Below are 18,730 nucleotides of genomic sequence, written 5' to 3'. Positions count from 1 at the left end.
AATCTAACAATGGAGTCGATGCCCATGCGCAATGGAACCGAGAGGAGTCACTTGATTCCGTGACTCCAAAAAGACTTCTTCGAAGAAAAACAACTTGTAACACTCCGAGCCCAACACTAGATGTCGGAAAGGATATGCATAGCATGTGTATCTGCAGCTACACGTGCCATTGAATATATATATATGTATAGATATGGATAAAGACTTTAAAGCCAATGATATAACCTATTTCGTAACATGGTATCTTCCACCTCTCCTGCTCTCCCCGCATACCTCCCCAGCAGGAATGATCCAGGTATCCCTGACAATTGGAGTTTGTTAGTGGAGCTTGGTGAGGTGACATTGTTGGTTGTATGTTTTGACTCAATAAATACCAAGGTACTTCAGGACCCTGCATCTATCTTCTTTACAACAGTTTCCATCTGTATCAAACCAGAAGGGAGGCTGAGGGTTCCAGATAGTACAAGGAGACAAAAAAAATCATATCTCATCATGCCCTAGAATGAAATCACAATCTGGGGCAATAAGAGTGCGTGGGAAGGGAAAGTAGGAGGTAGGGTGGCAGGGAGGCAGTGGTGGTGGTGGTGGTCGTCGTCGTGGGGATGGGACATGTGAGGAAGGAACAAGTACTACAGTACACCAAGGATTTGTCTCAAACCTCTACAATAAGGGAAATTCCATGTGGGGAAACATATACATACTAGTCTTTGAAATACTCATTAAAACACCAAAATATTTGAAAAGATAGACTAGTGAAGGGCTGTCCCTTTTGAATGTAAACATGGATAGAACATAATACTGCTCGGGACATTGTAGGGCAGGTAGGAAAGGAAAATAAGAGTATAGGGACACCGTTTCTAAACTTAGTAGAGAACGGTATGAAACAATGTTATGCAACCGAAAGACACTGAAATCCCTCTACTATTTTGCGAGCCAATAAACACTATAATCGTGCACTGAAAATATGTTTTATTAAAAGACATTTGCATTTTTCAAAACAAAATGAAAAAAATATTTATTGAAATCTATTTTACATTTGGTTGTGCATCTGCGAAGAGTTGCAGCACCACGGTGCTTATCAGAAGTAGTCCCCAATTGTCAACTAAATTCAAAATGCCTCTCAGTAGCTGTCCCATGCATAATTACATCCGTGGACCATGTATCACTGACTGATACAACAGAATACAGCAGCTATAAAGTAAACTTGTGCACACTTAAAATACATTGACTTAAGCAGCCAGGTTCTCAAGAACTGTTAGGAAAAATCATAAAGGCAAAGTCAATAAATCCTTTAAGCAAAAATATTACCCAAAAAGTCCAAACTATGTTTTTCACAAACAAGTGAAGAACAAAACGTAGGAGCACATTAGCCAAAAGGACAGCATAATCAATAATCAATGCTCTTGGGCTCCTACAGGTGTTTTTTTTTGTCCTTGAAGGAGATAGGGCCAATACTGTAGAGAATATTAGCCTTCTGATAAGTAGGTTTTAAAACACAATAATTTATAATGCATGTATGAAATGATGTACCCGATGACAACTACATTTTGTCGCAGCTCACCCTGGCACCGAGGGATGCTAACAGATCTTTAGAAATAACAAGTTAGAAGTACTTCAGTGTCTACTTTTTGCCTGCCCCCTTGTGCATGTTTATTCTTATAGCTCTCCTGGGCTCTGAAGTCAGACCTATGGAATTGGGCGTGGCGATAATTTAAAAAAAAAAAAGAAAAAAAAAAAAGCACACTGAATCCGTTTCCAATTTCTTCAAATTCATCTTAATGTGGTGCCTGCAAGCGTTCACTCATGCAAAACCTCAAAAAGGGGTGATTGTGATGTGTCAACTGAAGATCCCTCCTCGGACGTGGACGGTCTCATTTAGTCCCTGTTCTGCAAGCTTAATGTCCTCTAAATCTTCTTTTATTATGCCAATCAGATGACTAAGACCTTCTTGCTGATGCTTCAAATGCTAAAGAAAAACAAACAAAAAAAAAACAGTTGATCAGGCAGGCAGGCATTTACAGGTGGAAATGTATATTATGTGTAATGGGGTTGTCAGTCAAAGGGGCTTATTGCCGTAGGTACAAGTATTCATTAGAAATTCACTTCAACAATCATTTATTTAAACACAATCTGGTAGCTTTAGACTTGTCTTCTGATAACAGACAAGCAGAAATACAAAACATTTCAGGGTCAAGGGGTAAAAATAAACATCTGGATTACTAATTTTAAAAAGCAAAGTGTTCAACTTGTATTTTAAATTCGAAACATGTCTGCAGAGAGAGAATACGTAATTGTGTGCAGCTGCTTGTATGATATAACCAGGCATGCCTAAACCAAGCATGCCTAAACTATGTGGTCAGAACCACGACTGCATCATTACCACGACTGCGTTTTTACCAGGTATACCTATACAACACATTTTGTTGTAAAAGCATGATTGTTAAAGGAATGTGTGTGGTAAATTGCAAACTGCCCTGACCCCTAAAACCAACCCTGCCCTACCCATTCCCCTCCCCCACCTGAGGCCTAAAACTCTTACAAAAACTACCCTGACCCCCAGCCCTGAGCACCAAGTCTGCCCCCACCACTAAAAATGGACCCTCCCCCCACCCTAAAGCCTTGCAACCTGCCAACAAATAACTACCCCGAATGCCCCTGCACTGAGCCCTAAAACCGACCCATCCCTAAAAACTACACCCACCACAAACCCACTTCATTTAAAAATTAGGATTGTGATAATTCTTACCCCATGAACCAGAAAAACATGGTTTGTGAACATTTTTCACTTTCCTAATGATTGCAACTGTAGTTTAGTGCCAGCCTCAACTAAAAAACTAAAAAAAGTCACTACAAACATGTAAGTGACACTTACATAATGCAAACACTTACATTGGAGACACAGAGGTAGACTCTTAGAGGCGTGAGGCTCAGGCCAACTCTCAGGTCTCTCAACATAGGCTGAAGTTCGGGCTTTTTCAATAATGTCAGTGTGTTACTAACGTGGCACTTGTTTAAGGCCTAATGGGCATACTGCACCGGCATACTGCACTTAGTACCGGTATTGTAAAGTTTCTATTGGGCTTCCACCTCAATTACGGAAAATGATTCAAGTATGCGGATCAATGAAAGATCCAGTGCTGGCAAAACACTAATTTCACTGTTACTTAAGCATGACGAGCTTGTCCATTTTATTGTTCCCTCTCAGTTATCAACTTTGACACTCAAATCCACACCAGTGTTTTTGCTCATCACTTACTCCCTCTCATGCACTTCTGGTTCTTTCTGATGAAGGTGGATTTATTTGTTGTACAACTTGCAGAGCCATTTCTGCTTGACAAGCGCCTTAGATAGTGATTGAGAAATAGAGCCCCATGTATACATTTTCCATCAATGTTTCCCACTCTGCTAGTCATTCCTTCCTGGTGAACTTTCCCACCTTCAAGTCAGTTTACTTCTCTGCATCATCTTCACTTGTTTCCTTTCATCACAAGCACCATATCCATCAACCTCTTCATCTTCTGTCTGCCTTCTCCAACTCAGTTGTCCCATTCTTCTCATAATTCAGTCTAGTTACCATCAGTCATCTCATGAGTCGTTCCTTTCCCACAACAGACTTTCATTCTTTTCTTTCTTGCCTTCTGTTGCTCACTCTACTTACCAAGTCTCTGAGCCCTTCACGCTCTAATGCAATTTTTCTCACATTCTCTCTCTCGCATTCGCTATCACTTACACCCACCCACACCCTACTTTGATATCTTTGCCCACATCTCCCTTTTGCTTTCTCTCCAAAGGATTGTTTCATTTCCTTCCAACTCTGCATCCCTTCTTTCTGTCGGCTCATCTCTTACTCTCTTACCCATGCCCCCTCCCTTTCTCCTGTCTCTCACCTTTTTACTCCCATCTCCCCACCTTTTTCTGTTCAACAATCTCAGATATTTCATGTCTCTCCTCATCTACTTCCAGTATTCCCTAACCTCCGCATCTCACCCTCTGTACCTTCTTCCACTCCATGTCCTGCTCACCTTTCTGGTCTTATTCTTGGCTGGAGCTGCAGTCATTCTTTGGCTGGAGTAGTATACTGCTGGAAGGTAGGGAATATTGAACTGGACACCAGGGAAACTTACCTTAGTTCATCAGGAAAGAAAGAATATCTACTAGCTCCTTCGTTTCGTGATGTAAATGGAATAAAGCTGTCATAGTGCGTTTTGGGGAAAAGGTAGCTTAACCCTGTAAAGGAATATTCCTGCAGCTATGATGCCGGTTTAATGCCGCGTTCATACACAATGAATTTGGTAAGGTAGTGGTGCAAACATGTCATTAAATACACTCCATTCCAATGTTCATTACCACATTATGCTACATTGTCCCAAATTAACAACAGAATACATCTTTTACCTGCTTTATTTCCCTCAAGAGATCGGCATCGACATAGTAACGCTCCTCTGATCTCACTGCTCCAAAGTGGTTCTGCATTCTGATCTGTGACATCAGCTCATTAAGTCTGCCCTGTAAAAAGGGCAAGTGGTTAGGTTCTATAGAGCGGACTAGAAAAAGGTCTGCATTAAGAAATAGGATAATACCCCTGAAAGTATCCCAGTAAAATGTAAATATGCTGTTCATCTGATGATATCCTATCCACCATGACTGTTGGCGTATATTGTATTTGGGGTAGCTGCATGTGAGATGCGTAGAACAGCTGTATATAGCAACAAGAATACAAGTCTTGCACTTAGGATAAAAAAAAGTAACACAAAAACGTTTAAAATGCAAAAAGGTGTAAATAAAATTGAATGTCAGCAGAGGTAAGCGAGGGGTGAGGAGGGAAATGTCTTTAGTTTACAAGAGATAGTAAGGTGATGAAGAGGGGAATCTTGACTTGATTTATGAAGCTCTTCAAGGACGAAGGAAATCTTAGTGGTGGGCTGGGATCACTGTGTAACGTAGGAACTTAGCCAGTTTGTGGATGTAGCCATGCTGAGGGGTACATGTTTATACAGTTGCTCTTGAGGTGTGGAGTTGATTTACTAGGTGGTAGTCTGTTTTATTTTAATCGACAGCTTTGCAAGCTACAGAGCACAATTTAAAGTGGAGGTGACCCGAATGTGGGAAACAGTGTAGCTGCTTTTAAGCTGGGACAAAGTGATAACATTTTCACTGGCTAGCGATCAAGCAGGCTTCTGAGTATTATATAGTAAAGCAGTGCAGGCAGTGTTGGGTAAGCCTATTAGTACGACACTTTGTCTTGCTGATGTGAAGTTGTTTTGGGGGAGAACACTCACCAATGGAAAATAATTTCATTGACATTTTCAGCTATGTTCAAATTAAGAAGTTTTGTGCAGGGTGTAGGGAAGGTGAAAAAACAATATCGGATAAAATTGGTAGATCTTATTTTATCTCCTTGATGCAGAGTATTGGTAACTGGTACCGAGAACTGTTCGAGCAAAAAATACGACTGGTTCTGCAACACCTTAAGCAGATAGCAAATGCCACAGGTTGTCAGATCAATTCCAAGCAGTGGCAATTTTATAATCAGATTAATTGTAAGGTAGTCAGAGCGGCCAATCTGAGGAGAATTGCATTATTCATTAAGTGGATGATATACTATACCTCAGAAAGCTCCATAGTATTTACCCTGCGGTGTCCCCACTATGTTTCAGTTGTGGTCAGTTTACAGGAGACTGGCAGCATGTGATCTTTACATGCCCTCTACTGAAAGAGTTTTGGGAGGATATCTTACAGGAATAAGAACTTAAACTGCAGTTCACCCTTCCTCCTGATGTCCAGTTTGCACCTTTCGGCTGGCCAAATGTTACCTTGGGGTTGACTATTGAACGACAGCAGCTAGTCTTGATTGCAGCCTTAGTGGCTACATCGTTGGTGCTAGGCAACTAGAAGTCAACCAAAATTCCATCAGCCACGGACTGGCAAACAAAAATTAATAGAGTGCACTTTTGAGAATCACTGCATGCTAAGAGAGTGGGATCAATTATTAGATTTAATAGGATTTGGAATGATTGGCTAAAATAATTCATTGATCTGGTCGGGAAAAACGGGAGGTATGGGTAGTTGCTATACAGCCTAGGATAAGGTTCGTCTCACCTTAAATTGAGTAGGTGCATTGAGTTCACACTGAATTGTGTCCAACTGTACTCGTAGCTGTTCCTCGTCTGCCTGAATGGCATAACCACTTTTTCTCTGAATCTCTTGTTTAATTAAAACCTGCAAATTATGAAAAACAAACAAATGGCCAAACGACCATGAGAGTTATCACACCGTTAATAGATCTTACGAGGCACATTTTACATAGTCAGGGATGGAATGACAATACAATTTGTAAATCAAAAACCGTCAACAAAGCAAAAGTTTAAGAAGAATATTTTCTTTAACAGATGTTGTAACTTCTTTTGCGATTGCACTTCAACACTTTCCATTCTCAATTAAAAATGTAATCACAAAGATTAACATGTAAAGCAAACTTCTAAAATATAAACACAATTGCTGTACTTACCAGAAGTGCTCTATGTGAAAGGTCCATCAGTTTCCTCTTATACTGTGCAATTTTTGCCATTGTTGTGGCCTGGTTTTTCTGCAACTCACTGATATCTTCGGATATAATCTGAAGAAAAAGATATTCATAACCTTGTATCATTTGTTTCAACATTAACCTCCTTCCTAATTATTTTCTAAAGGAACACCTTTCAAAAAATGTACACTATGCCATCCTAAGCTATAGATAGAGTAATGGAACACAAAAACCGACTGGAAGTGGCATCCACGTTTCCCATTTATGCAACAGGGGCTATTCTAAACTGTATGCATGCTTTCACCTGGTTTGTATAACCTATGTTTCGCCAAGTTAAATATCGTGCAGACCAACTTTCCGACCTCTTTAAAAAGGATTAATGTATCCCCCACCATCTCTGCTGAGCAGTCACTGCATGAATCAAACACCCTTTCCGGGAAAAAAAACAAAAAATGTTTTTTTTTTAAACTCCTGGCTTTGGTTCAAGGCCCCTAAAGTGGTCCAAAAGATTTTTCGTTGAAAGAATTGGTCTTGGAAGATATACATAGATGCATCATTAGGTGTCCAATGTCATCTTGCCTTTTTTTTATTTTTATTACCTGCTGCATCAACTGTACATCTCTGTGTAATGCATGTATATTCTTAATATGACTACACCTGATTATATATGCACATGCATTCCTTGTGGGGGGGGGGGGGAACCTTTTAAGGGGAGATGATATTAATGGGGGAGTAATTCTGGCAACAGTACAAAAATGAAAAGGATGTGAAATCCAAAAGGTATGATGATACTTTAATTTTAATCCCTAATCCCATTGTTGACACAGATATGCTAATTGGAAATTATTAATGAATGTTTATGTGTTCATAGAGAAACTAATTGTAGAGCAAAAATGCTTAAAATGATGAAAATGTGTAATAACAATGTAGTAATGTGCCATAATGAGATGTATAACCTATGTTTTGCATTATATCGTAGAGATAACTTAGCCGAAGTTGTGGCCTAGTTTTGCCAGGCTTCATGCAGAAGCTGAATTATTAGAACATGATGGAGTGAAGTTGAAATGCTAACCTGACCCTGAACCACCCAATGTTAAAGTTTGCTTAGCTAGAATTTTCTGCAATGTACCAACGGACAGGAGATGATGGAATCAAATTGCTACAATTATGTGTAGAGTAGGCAAGATGTACCTTCCCAGGACCCATAAAATAGAGACACTGACTGAAGAGGAAGATGCAACATTTTCGATACCTGAAGAGCCGGATGATGAGGACATCGTACAGTGAACCAATCAATGAACTGAGAATGACGAAATACTAGAACTCATAGATTTGTAGAATTAAATGTATTGGGTAGCGTCACATATGATGATTAATTGACCAATTAGGAATTAGGGGGATGGACTGAAAAACTCTGATGACGTCGAGAGACGCGGTTCGAGATTCTGTTATTGGGCTTATGCGCTGAGAGCCTGATGCGTTGCTGATCTACTGATAACCTGAAGACAAATATTGACTTTCTTGCTGTTCCATTCTGTGGATAGGTAGCTATGACAATGTGACTGATTAACTTTTGTGCTTTTTCTTCTAAGTACCAACTGCGCTGTTTTATAGCTTCTATTAATGCTTCTAGCTAGATGTTTTCCAAATTCATGTTTTCCTAAATTGTTTTCGCATGAAGTCCCACATGCTGATGCTAATCTGGGTTAGTTAGGGTTTCTCTGGGTGACGTTGACAGTGACAAATGATTGACAAACTGATTGCTGAACACTGCTAAGAATGTCAATATATTCTTCTTTTTTGGCTTATGCTGAAGCTTTTGAGCACGTTTTCTCAAGTTCTGATTTGATCGTGTTATTGGTAGTTGCTAATAAACTAATTCTGAGCTGATTGAATAAAGTTTGAGTTAACCTTATGCACTAGAATTGTTAACTAATAGGGAAATAAAAATTGTTAAAACGTATATTGAGTTGTGGTTATTCATGAGATGTTGCTAATGATTAATGATTCTCTTAGTGACTATTGATGAGTTATATTGAATATTGATAACATTGGTCACAAAATGGCTAGGATACTCCATGAGATCCAAAAGGTTCATCGGCTTATACGCGTCCCCTTGTAAGTTTACTTACTGAGGACCAGGCGCGCCAGCACCACCATACAATGTTGTAGCATGCAACATGTTTTCACTCATGTAAGTGGAAGGTTTGACAAGACCTTAATCGTAGATCCCACTCTTGGGGCATGGCTTGCCGTACGTCAAAATGGTTGCGTTCTGGTAAGACTCCTGCACCTACTGCCGATTCTTGCAATCTCCTGTAGAACGAAGGCTCCTTGGCTGACTGAAAAGGCAAGTCCCTAACCTGGGGACTGAGACTGTGCACGCAGGACAGTTAATCATGCTGCAGTGGGTATTGCAGCCTGTGTAGCGGGCCTTTTTTTCAGGTGCGGTGTGGCTTTCAAGTGGTGCTTGGCAGGCACAGGAGATAAGCCTCAATGCACCAGCAGACCTGGAGGATGGGAGATCCTGAAATTACTTCACACATTAAAGATGACAAGACCAGCCCAGGGGAAATGGAGAGTTAACATAGATAACCACGCTCCATTGTGAGGCATGGCCGACACAACAAGACTCCCCTGCTGAACACGCAGTGCAGCTCCGGTAAGGAAACGCCGAGGAACAGAGACACATCTTTTACTGCATGACAGGCTGAGCACCTATGTTCACATCGCAGGCCCAAGAGACAGTGGAATCCTGTTGGGTGATTGAGTGCCAGTTGTGGTATGCTGGGAAACCCTTGAGAAGACCAGATAGGACATGGGATGGGTTCTCCAGATTGTTGGGGAGCGCAGTGGCAGGCTCTGACGAGGTGCTGCCTCCCCTTTAGCTTGGGAATGGTGCAAGAGCTAAGCCACCTCTCTCCAGCCTGAGAGCAGCCGAGACTTGCACTCACCACTTCACGCGGTGCAGCTGGGGTGACCCAGGTATGGACACCCAGGTGCTACGGGTCGCACTAAAGCAACAAAGAATATCCTGGCAGAAGAGCGCCTAGGAACCTTTGGAGAGGAGCAAGGGGAGCGGGGGTAGATCCACTCCGCTGACCTGGCCCGCAAGATAAACAGGATTGGACTTTGAACTTTAAACGCTCCCTGGGATGGACTAGAGAGCAAAACTGACAAGGTCTCTGTCGACTTAGGCATCATCTGAGACCATCATTGCAAGCTCGCAGACAGGGTGAAGCAGAATGCAGAGACCCTTGAAGTGGTGGGCCCCACTGTCAAGGGCTTGCAGATTAAGAGGACAGAACAGCTTTGCATACAGACCTCCTAGAAAAGTGTGCTGAAGATGTGGAGGGGCAGAGATAACGAAACAATAGGTGGGGCTGCCTATGGAGACAGAGCGAGCAAACATGTTGGCTTATTTTGAGTCTTGGCTGGCGAAGGAGGTTGTGCCCTAAGGACTGTTGCAATTTTTTTGCCCTGGAAATGGCACACATGGTCCCCACGAGGCTGCCACCCATTACTCGATAGTAGCCCATCTACTACATTATCGGGACAAAGACCTGATACTACAGAAAGCATGGAAGGTGTGCAGCTTCCATGTTGAGAATGCCTCAGTGGTTATTTTCCAAGACTATATCATGATGGTTCAACAACAAGATTCGTTCCTTGCTGTTAAAAAAAAGAGACTAGAGGCTGGAAAATGATAAATGAGTATGTACGCTGAGCCCCCTCCCCTCTAAGGCCCTGTTTGGTAGCAACATGCTGTTCTTTAATGACCCACTGATGATGTTTTACTGGCTGGAGGCCTACAAAGCTGTACTAGAAGGAGGACATAGCTGAGAAGTGCTGAAACCGAAACACCATCACGTGGATGCCAGGGGCTAAAACCCAACTAAGAGACAAAAGGAGAGGGAAGCCGCAACTGTTGTGGCATCCTCCCCAAGGACCTCACTGAGACAGTCCCCGAAGGACCACTGCTCTATGGCTTCCTCTGAGAGGTTGGACTCTGACACTCTAACTGCTAGGGCAGGGCCTGTGTGCGCAGTTTTCTGCCACAGGGACCTGGCATCTAAACTTACTTGCCAGGCCCAGAACTCCCCTTTTACTACATGTAAGTCAACCCTGAGGTACGCCCTAGCTAGCCCTATGGGCAGGGTGCCATGTATGTAGAAAGGCAGGACATGTGCCATATTGCATGGCCTGTCCTAGTAGTGACAAACAGCCTAACTTGGTGTCTCACTGCTGTGAGTGCTGCCTTCTCATAGGATTGCATTAGAAATGCCCTGCCTTGTGTAAAGGGTATTGTCTGATTTATGAGGGGTAGTGTAGGCGTGTTTGGTATGGTTGTGATGGTGATAATAAATACTGCTTACTGGTGTGGGTGTATTTTTTATTACTATCACAGAAATGCCACTTCTAGAAAGTGCGCATTTATCTGTGCTTAGGACTCTGGTGTTTTGCAGCTTGACTCCAATCCACGTCTGGGCAGAGTGACAGTTGGGGCTTTGTGCATACTTTTCAGACAGCCTGTACACAGGGAGGGTGGAGGTGTCACAGAGGTGCATCTGCATACTGAATAGTCTTCCTGGGCTGAGAGAAGGGAGAGGCGGGGCACACCTGCATTTGTAAAGACTGTGCCCTGGCCTCACACAATAGGGTTGTTAACCCCCCACTGATGTTTGGAGCCTGTGCTGAAAGGAGAGAGGGGGCACTCCCAGAACCAGTTGTAACTGGCTGGAACCTCCTCTCCCTACCATTGTAAAACACTGTAAGAACTGACTAAGTACAGGGGAATTTTCCCCACAATTTGGAGACTCTTGGAATCATCTTGGAACTGGACACCAAAGGCTGAAAGGACTCACCAGGAACCGCCATGGACTGCTGCTGTTGTGCTGACCTGTGACCTGCCTGGTCACTGTGAAGGACTTGCCACTTGCTGCCTTTCCCTTGTGCTGGCCTGTAGCTGGGCCCTCCACCTGAGGACCTTGTCTTAAGATTCTGCTCCCCAGGGGCAGGGTGCTGTGGCCCCTGACCCCTGCATCCATTTCTTCACGAGGGGGGCTTCTCCGTGGTTGTGGTTGCGGTTGCCATAGCGCTGATTGCATCGCGCTTATGGAGCCTTGGGAGCTCGTAGGCTCCTTGCTGCATTGTGCCCCTTTAAATAAGATCACCGCAGCGGCCCGGGAAGCTGGAACAACACTCGCGCACCGCATCGGGTGCAGGCGAGTGTCTGCTCGGGCCCCAGGAGGGATCCGGTCTTCTTGTGGCTTCACGGCAGGACCAGGGGAAGGCGCGGGGAGTGCCCCCTTCCCCCTGGCCTCTGCGTTAGGAGCAGGACGCTCCTTTTCTGCTGTTAGGTAAAACGGGCATTATTGTGGCCCCCCACCTTGGTAGAAGGGCCAGTGGAGGCCCGGGGGGCCCCCCCAGAGATCGTGGGTCCCGGGAGGGGCCTGTCATTAAACCAGAGGGGGTGCGTGGTGCCCCCCTCCTGCCCTAAGTTGTTTTTGCTGGCTTTGGCCCCCCTCGTGAGGGCCGGTTGAGGCCCTGGGGGGCCCCAATAATCTCGGTCCCCGGAGGGGCCTGTCTATAAAAGAGAGTAGGTGCATGTCGCCCTCCTCTGACCCCAGAGTATAAGGGAGGCCCCCGTTTTGCACATAGGAGTGCCGGGGGCCCCATTGTTCGCCTTCTAGGCACTGGAGGTGCCTTCATCCAACCAGGTACTGTTTAAGGGACCAATATCGTTGCAATCCAAAGTTCTTTCTACAGACTTTTGTTTGATTCATATATTACCTACCTGCGTTTGATGTTTTTACAGATGTGTATGCAAATGTTCCTTTTATGGACATGCTTGCTAATATGTTTTTCTAACTTGCCATATGTTTTCTAATGTTCCTACTATTGGCATTTTATGATATTCTTATGACAAGTGCTGTGATGTAATACGTGTTTTCCTGACTACTGCTTATGTTGCAGAATACTGAGTAACCGGTGTGTTATGTGTGACTACTGCTAGTTTGCAGAGTAACTAATGTGTAAAGTTCTGACAACTGCTAAGGTGGCAGGACAGTACTGATATGTGATGTTTGGTCTGATAATTGCCTTGTGTACAATACAGTATATTTTCATATAATCTGGTGTTGTGTTTCCTTTGTGGTGGGGATATTGCGTCACGTGTGTTGTGCAAACGCTTTACACATTGCCTCCGGGTTAAGCCTGACTGCTCGTGCCACGCTACCAAGGGGGTGAGCAGGGGTTATCTTGGATGTGTAACTCCCTTGCCCTGACTAGAGTGGGTGGGTTCTGCCTGGCTGAGGTGCATACCTTAGCCAACCAGAAACCCCATTTCTAACAGTGGGTATGGGCTATCCCATGTAGTGCACGACTGATAGTGTACCTAGAAGCTCTTTTCTCATTTAGTATTTTTCTTCTCAGTCTATGGATTTTAGGATCAGATATATTGAATACATACAGATACCAATCCTGGTAAACTCTCCAAATGTTGTGTACTTTAAATATTACCATTACTTAATTCAAGAAGTAGTAAATTTTATACAAAAATGCACGTGTTCTCACAAAATATGGAATCACGCATACAGACAACATGTATTTTTATACATCCACCAGCCCAAGAGATATTGTTATTTAACTAATTCAAGATAACTGAACCTGTGAACTACATTCTGACTGGATGGGATATGTTTTTTTAACCCTTGAAGAAACTAATCTGGTCTACAAGTGTACCACTCAACATAAGTTGGTTGACAAAAGCAAACTAATTCTCCATAATAGGACTACACTAACGGAGTCACTGTACAGTGCAATTAGCCCTAAACAGAATGTGAGAACTAAATATTATGTATTGCTGGACACCATTAAATTAAAACTAAATCTGGAACAACTACAATGTCTTTTGGTGCTTATGCTAACTGTAACCAAAGGAAATTACAAAAAGGCAAGAAGAACTAAGATAAAGATATTGGGAGCCCAAAACATCTGTGGGACATGCAGCCCCATTTCTAACACTTTAAAAGGTAGTCACAATTTTTCAAGTTCAAAAAAATATACACACTTTTTCCAGTTTGAAAGAAAGACTGGTCAACTCATTACATCCAACAATGTCAATTTTGAATTTTACCTGCACTGATTTGGGTCTTTAAAACTAGGCCAATCTCATGATAACTGAAAGATATTAACTGACTGTTGCAAGGTCTATGTATTTACAATGTGTATGCAGGTCACCCACGGTAGATTTGAAATCCCTCCCACTCTTTATCCTAGTTTTGTGTGTTGTTATGGCTCTTACATCTAATCTAGTTTGATGCTGTTTCGTCATCTGATCTTGAACCTTCAGTCTTCTCAAAAGCTCACGGAAACCAACCATTGGGACTGGAATGAGCCTGAGTAAACAGATAAAGATGAAAACAGAATATTGAACAAGACTTTGTCACACAATTGCAACATAGGTGCTAGATTATTAATTTGTTGATCAATTTCACATTACTTACAATTTCAGTTCTGATTAACTGTCAAGCAACCACGAAAGCAATACAGAAAGGTCAACATTTAGAACGTAGTTATGAACAACTAAAGACCATTTTGTATCAAATGTGGGGATTGTAAACATTCTTGCTTCTGTGGACCCTAACCGAACCATTATTGGAATCTGGGAACCCCAAATGAGTTACAACTGAAAGATGGGGGCCCTGGATTAAGCAATATGGATGATTTGAATTTTAAAACAATACACAAAAACTGAGAAAAAAAGCATTAATCAAACAAAAACACAAATTACGAATATTTTATTTAATTCCCAAACAACAACAAAAAGAAACAAAAAAAATCAATTTTAATGGGAAGAATGTGTCTCTACTAAGTTAAATTCAGGCCACTCATTGTCCATGCCATGTTCTGTTTGATGCATTTGCACTGTCCTCACAAATGAAACTGAGGACACCAACGCAATTTTCAGCCTCCAATCATAAATTCCTTCACACACTGAATTAACTGTTCAAAATTTGTAATTTACATTTTGCTTTTTTATTTACATACTTTATTAATCTGTTAACATTTATTTTTAAGTAGTCGCAGACCCTTTAAATAAGTGTCGCGGAGCCCCAGGGGTCCCCCTATCACAGGTGAAAAACCACTGATCTAGGGCATCCTAATGATCTGACCGATTGTCCAATTTCAGTAACAAGCTCTAGATCCATTCAGTTTGACCCCCTGACATGTTCTTTACGGCATCACTAAGATTCAAAAGAATGCTAAAGAAACCAAACCTCTGTAGTGATATTTGTATTTTGACTACTTTGCACTTAGCTTAGCTGTCCACTGTCACATTTGTGATCATTTGTTACAGACTCCATTTTGTATTCAGCTTAGCCTTGGCCTCACTGCCATGTTAATGGTACAAGTAGTTTTCTGTACAAACGTGTTTTCTATTCTGCGTGTTGTCTTTCTCACCGAAGAGCTAGGACATATTATCGCCGAAGACATAATATGGAGGAGTCAGTCAGTTCGATAAGGATGTACTATACTGATGTTTATGGTACAGCAGGGAACGGCTTAGGCTTGGGAGACACACCTTGGAAAACTGGCCAGTTCCAACCGGTTTCTTTCAACCCTGACCTAAAATAGCCAGCATTTTTCAATACTTCTTGAGCAAGCATGAGAGCTTTTCCAGAATGCTCCTTCCTCATATGTTTAAAATATGTAAGAGATCCAGATCGACAGTGGGAGATTCAGAGACCTCAATCAGTATGTTAGACGTTGAATGCCTGATATATATTTCCTGTGAGGGTAGAGTTCTCTCTTTCTTGCAGTCAGGAGAAAGACGAAGTACCTGACAGGCCCTACGGTGATGCATTTTTGTTAATTATTTGCTTTTCATGGTGTATGAATATATATACATATCTCAATATAAGTATTTGTATCCTTGCATGTATATATTTGCTGTTTATAGATTGAAGATTGCTTGTACATTGTCTTACTTCATTGTTGCACACTTTAAAAGTACACTTTAGATTATTCAAGCCTTTCTTCCCGAGCCTTGTGAAAAGCTATAATAAATGAATTTGTCAGATTAAGAAGTGCACTCCAGAGAATCTTTTCGACTCCTTTCAGTGTGTGTATTTTGGCTCAGTCAAAAGTAAAGCAAAACAACCTCTGAAACATGAAGGCCAGTCTTTTATTTCAGCTTGAGAAGCTATACAATATTTTGAGAGCCTTTAACTCACGAGGAGAAGAATACAATGTGAAAATAAAAAGTGCACCAAACAAACTAGCAACCTCTCAAAAGGACAGCTGCCAGAACCACGCAATCAAGCAAAAACGTAGTCAAAGGAAACCTGAATACCCAATGGTGAATAAGCAGCTCCACAATGCCTCTTTCAACAGCACCAATCAAGATAAAACACAAAAGCATTGAAGGCATATATTTCTCTACTATCTGAGTAACTCAATTTTTACATTTTTACCCTGCTTTGCTCTGAACAGCTGGTATTTTGATCTCAGATATGGACGCAAACTTCCAATTAAAAACAGTCACATTTGATGTGTTTAAAGCTGTAAATTTTTAGGTCTTACGTATAGACATTAACAATTAGGACCAATCACATTTGATGTGTTTTAAGCTGTACATTTTAGGTATTACCTATAGACATTTACACTCTAGCAAAACCTCTTGCTGCCATTAAAAACACACAATTACGCATTCATAATTGGTTTTTCGACAACACCTGCCAGTCATTGACTACTGTGGTTCAGCTGCCTTTACCCACTGTGTTGACAGGGTTCTCCATCACCCTTATCATCAGCCCACGTATATCGCGGATGTGAACTACTGAGAAAAGTAGTTCATATGGCAAAATGCTAAGTTCACATCCACGATATCCCCTTTTGACCCCCAAACTCACATCTGCATGACTTGTTCCGGCTGTCTTTTACCCTTCAAATCTCACTCTTCTTTTTTTTTTTTTTACATGTTGTGTTTTTTTTTTTTTTTTTAAATTGAGAACACTCAAACTCAGGTGGGCTGGTGCATGCAGTAAGCAACCAAATAAACTGCCAGTGCTGCTACTGGTGTGAACAGCAAATAACCAGATCCAAGATAATTGCCACATCTGATGTCACACATTTAAAAGGAAAGTGCATACCGTAGACACACACATCCCATCCGTTTTGATTTAATGCCTCTTCAAACTCATACCTGTAGGAAAGTGCCCCTTTTGACAAGGTTACCCCTACTTTTTGCCACTGGTACTGGGGTGTTTCGAAAAAAGGGCACTGAGTTCCTGCTAACTAGGTCCCGAGTGTCAGTGCTCTTTCCCAAAAACAAGGTAAAAGGTCTAATAGTGTACAATTAGCACACACTTTAGCACTCCTGCAAGTCCCTAGTAAATGCCACCCCTGGTGCCTAGGGCTTGGGTAGTAATGAGGGTCTCTAAGGGCTGCAGCATGTATTGTGCCAATCTAAGAGACCCCCTCAAACCCCCCCCAACAAACTGCATGCAGCCTGCCATTGCAGACTGCGTGTCATGGTGCAAACCATGAGTGAAAACACAATATGACACACACTGTGCCATGCTTAAGTCACTGCATCTAATTTATTTAAGTCACTCCTACAGCAGGCCTTCGAGCCCTAAGGCAGGATGCATTATATTTTATATGAGGACGTATCTGCAGTCTTCACATAAAATATAATGCATCCTGTCTTAGGGCCCAAGTTGTGTTTGGCATCTAACACCTCATCTTAATAAATTAAGACTGATGCCAGTCTTGGATTGAATATAACATGCACCCAGAGGGCACCTTACAGGTGCACCTAAAACCTAGTAGCTCTATTGTGTGCTGGCTGACTGGTATGGACCACCCTGCCACCAGACAGGTTTCTGATCCCCTGAAGGTGAAAGCTCATGCTCTCAGAGGCCAGATTTAATGCCCGCTCTGGAGGAAGATGTTATCACCTCAGCCAGCAGGGTGAGTAAGGAATCTGCCTACCAAGGCTAGGGATTTCAAACACCCTGCTGCCTTTGGTATGTGACCCTGGCTTCCCCCAGACCTGGGAGTTACCAGCCCCTGCCCTGAGGCCCATTTAGCACCAAGACAGGCTGGAAATGAGCTATGCAGGTAGGCATGGTGCACTACCAGGTTTGTCACTCTCCTAGGGTGGGCAGCCTGATGTGCTCCACAAAAGAAGGTTTCCACCATCTTGTTTTTGGTTAAACTATGAATTCTGAGGCAGAGTTATGCTCACTGCCTAAATGAAGTGGTCATATAGATGGTGTAGTCACCCCAGAAGTAAGTAGCTTACTGGCTACTACCCTACACTCCTCTAAACACCCCTAAATTGAGTATTTAGGTGGCCCCCTGAGATCAGAAGAACAGCTACATCTGACAAAAGAAAGACTAAGAAGAGCTGAAGAAGCAAGAATGGCAGAGTGTTGGTGACTTTGGCCCGAAACTCTGCCTGCTTACCTGCTCTTGTACCAACAATTGCGGTAACCTAACTCGTTCTGCAGCTGTGCATCCTCCAAAAGCCTTGGAGGGCAACCAGCACTTCACAAAGCTGTTAGCATATCCCTTGCAGTCTAAGAGCCACTACCCTGCAAGCACCAACCACAACGTCCGGTTCACTGTTCTGTTCACCACAGGTCCACCGACGCACCAGCCGCCCAGGAGGACGTCACCAACTTCCAGAAGGACTGATCCACCTACCCACCAAATGAGATGACCCCAGGACCTACCGGAGCTATCCTGCACCAATACCCGGGGTACCGGACCCCTTGCAGCAACCAGTGCTTGTTTGAGTCCAGTCCAGACTCCAATGCAGCAACCAGACACCAGCTGCCGAGGGATGGCACCATCGCAAAGGCCAGCACCAAGAGTGGACTAGCTGCCCTGTTTTTGTCCTCTTCCTGCAGGTCCAACCAAGAACTGTATGCACCTTGACGGAGGAGCAACCAACAACGAAAACTCACTGCACCCGAGCTCCACGTTTTGGGCCCCATGACAACCAACGGTGTTCCCTTGGTCCACCAGCTTCCGAACTCGCCCCCAAAACTAGAAGCTCCCGGACTTGTCCCATAGTCCCCCTCTGCAGCGTATTTCCACATGGCCTTGCTTCAAGCCAACTGAACAGTGCATAAGGTACACAACCTATCCAGCACCTCTGCACCTGGACAACCCAGGACAGGTAAAACTGAA

The 18,730-nt window shown here is 42.9% G+C and overlaps 1 protein-coding gene across 2 annotated transcripts in view; it reads right to left on the bottom strand.

The window, feature by feature from the left end:
* Nucleotides 1-952: 952 nt before the first annotated feature.
* The window catches only part of NUP54 (nucleoporin 54), a 128,125-nt gene continuing 110,347 nt past the window's right edge, over nt 953-18,730 (bottom strand). For both annotated transcript variants that reach the window (XM_069236842.1, XM_069236841.1), the window contains 5 exons: nt 13,830-13,923; nt 6,509-6,616; nt 6,100-6,219; nt 4,396-4,506; nt 953-1,966 (listed from right to left, as the gene is read on the bottom strand). In XM_069236842.1, the coding sequence (XP_069092943.1) occupies nt 1,838-1,966; nt 4,396-4,506; nt 6,100-6,219; nt 6,509-6,616; nt 13,830-13,923 (562 nt within the window). In that variant the 3' untranslated portion in view covers nt 953-1,837. The remainder of the gene's footprint in view (nt 1,967-4,395; nt 4,507-6,099; nt 6,220-6,508; nt 6,617-13,829; nt 13,924-18,730) is intronic.

The sequence above is a fragment of the Pleurodeles waltl genome, chromosome 1_2, assembly GCF_031143425.1.
Source record: "Pleurodeles waltl isolate 20211129_DDA chromosome 1_2, aPleWal1.hap1.20221129, whole genome shotgun sequence".
NCBI lineage: Eukaryota > Metazoa > Chordata > Amphibia > Caudata > Salamandridae > Pleurodeles > Pleurodeles waltl.
The sequence above is the reverse complement of the archived record's forward strand: the minus strand, read 5'-3'. Positions and strand labels throughout refer to the sequence as shown.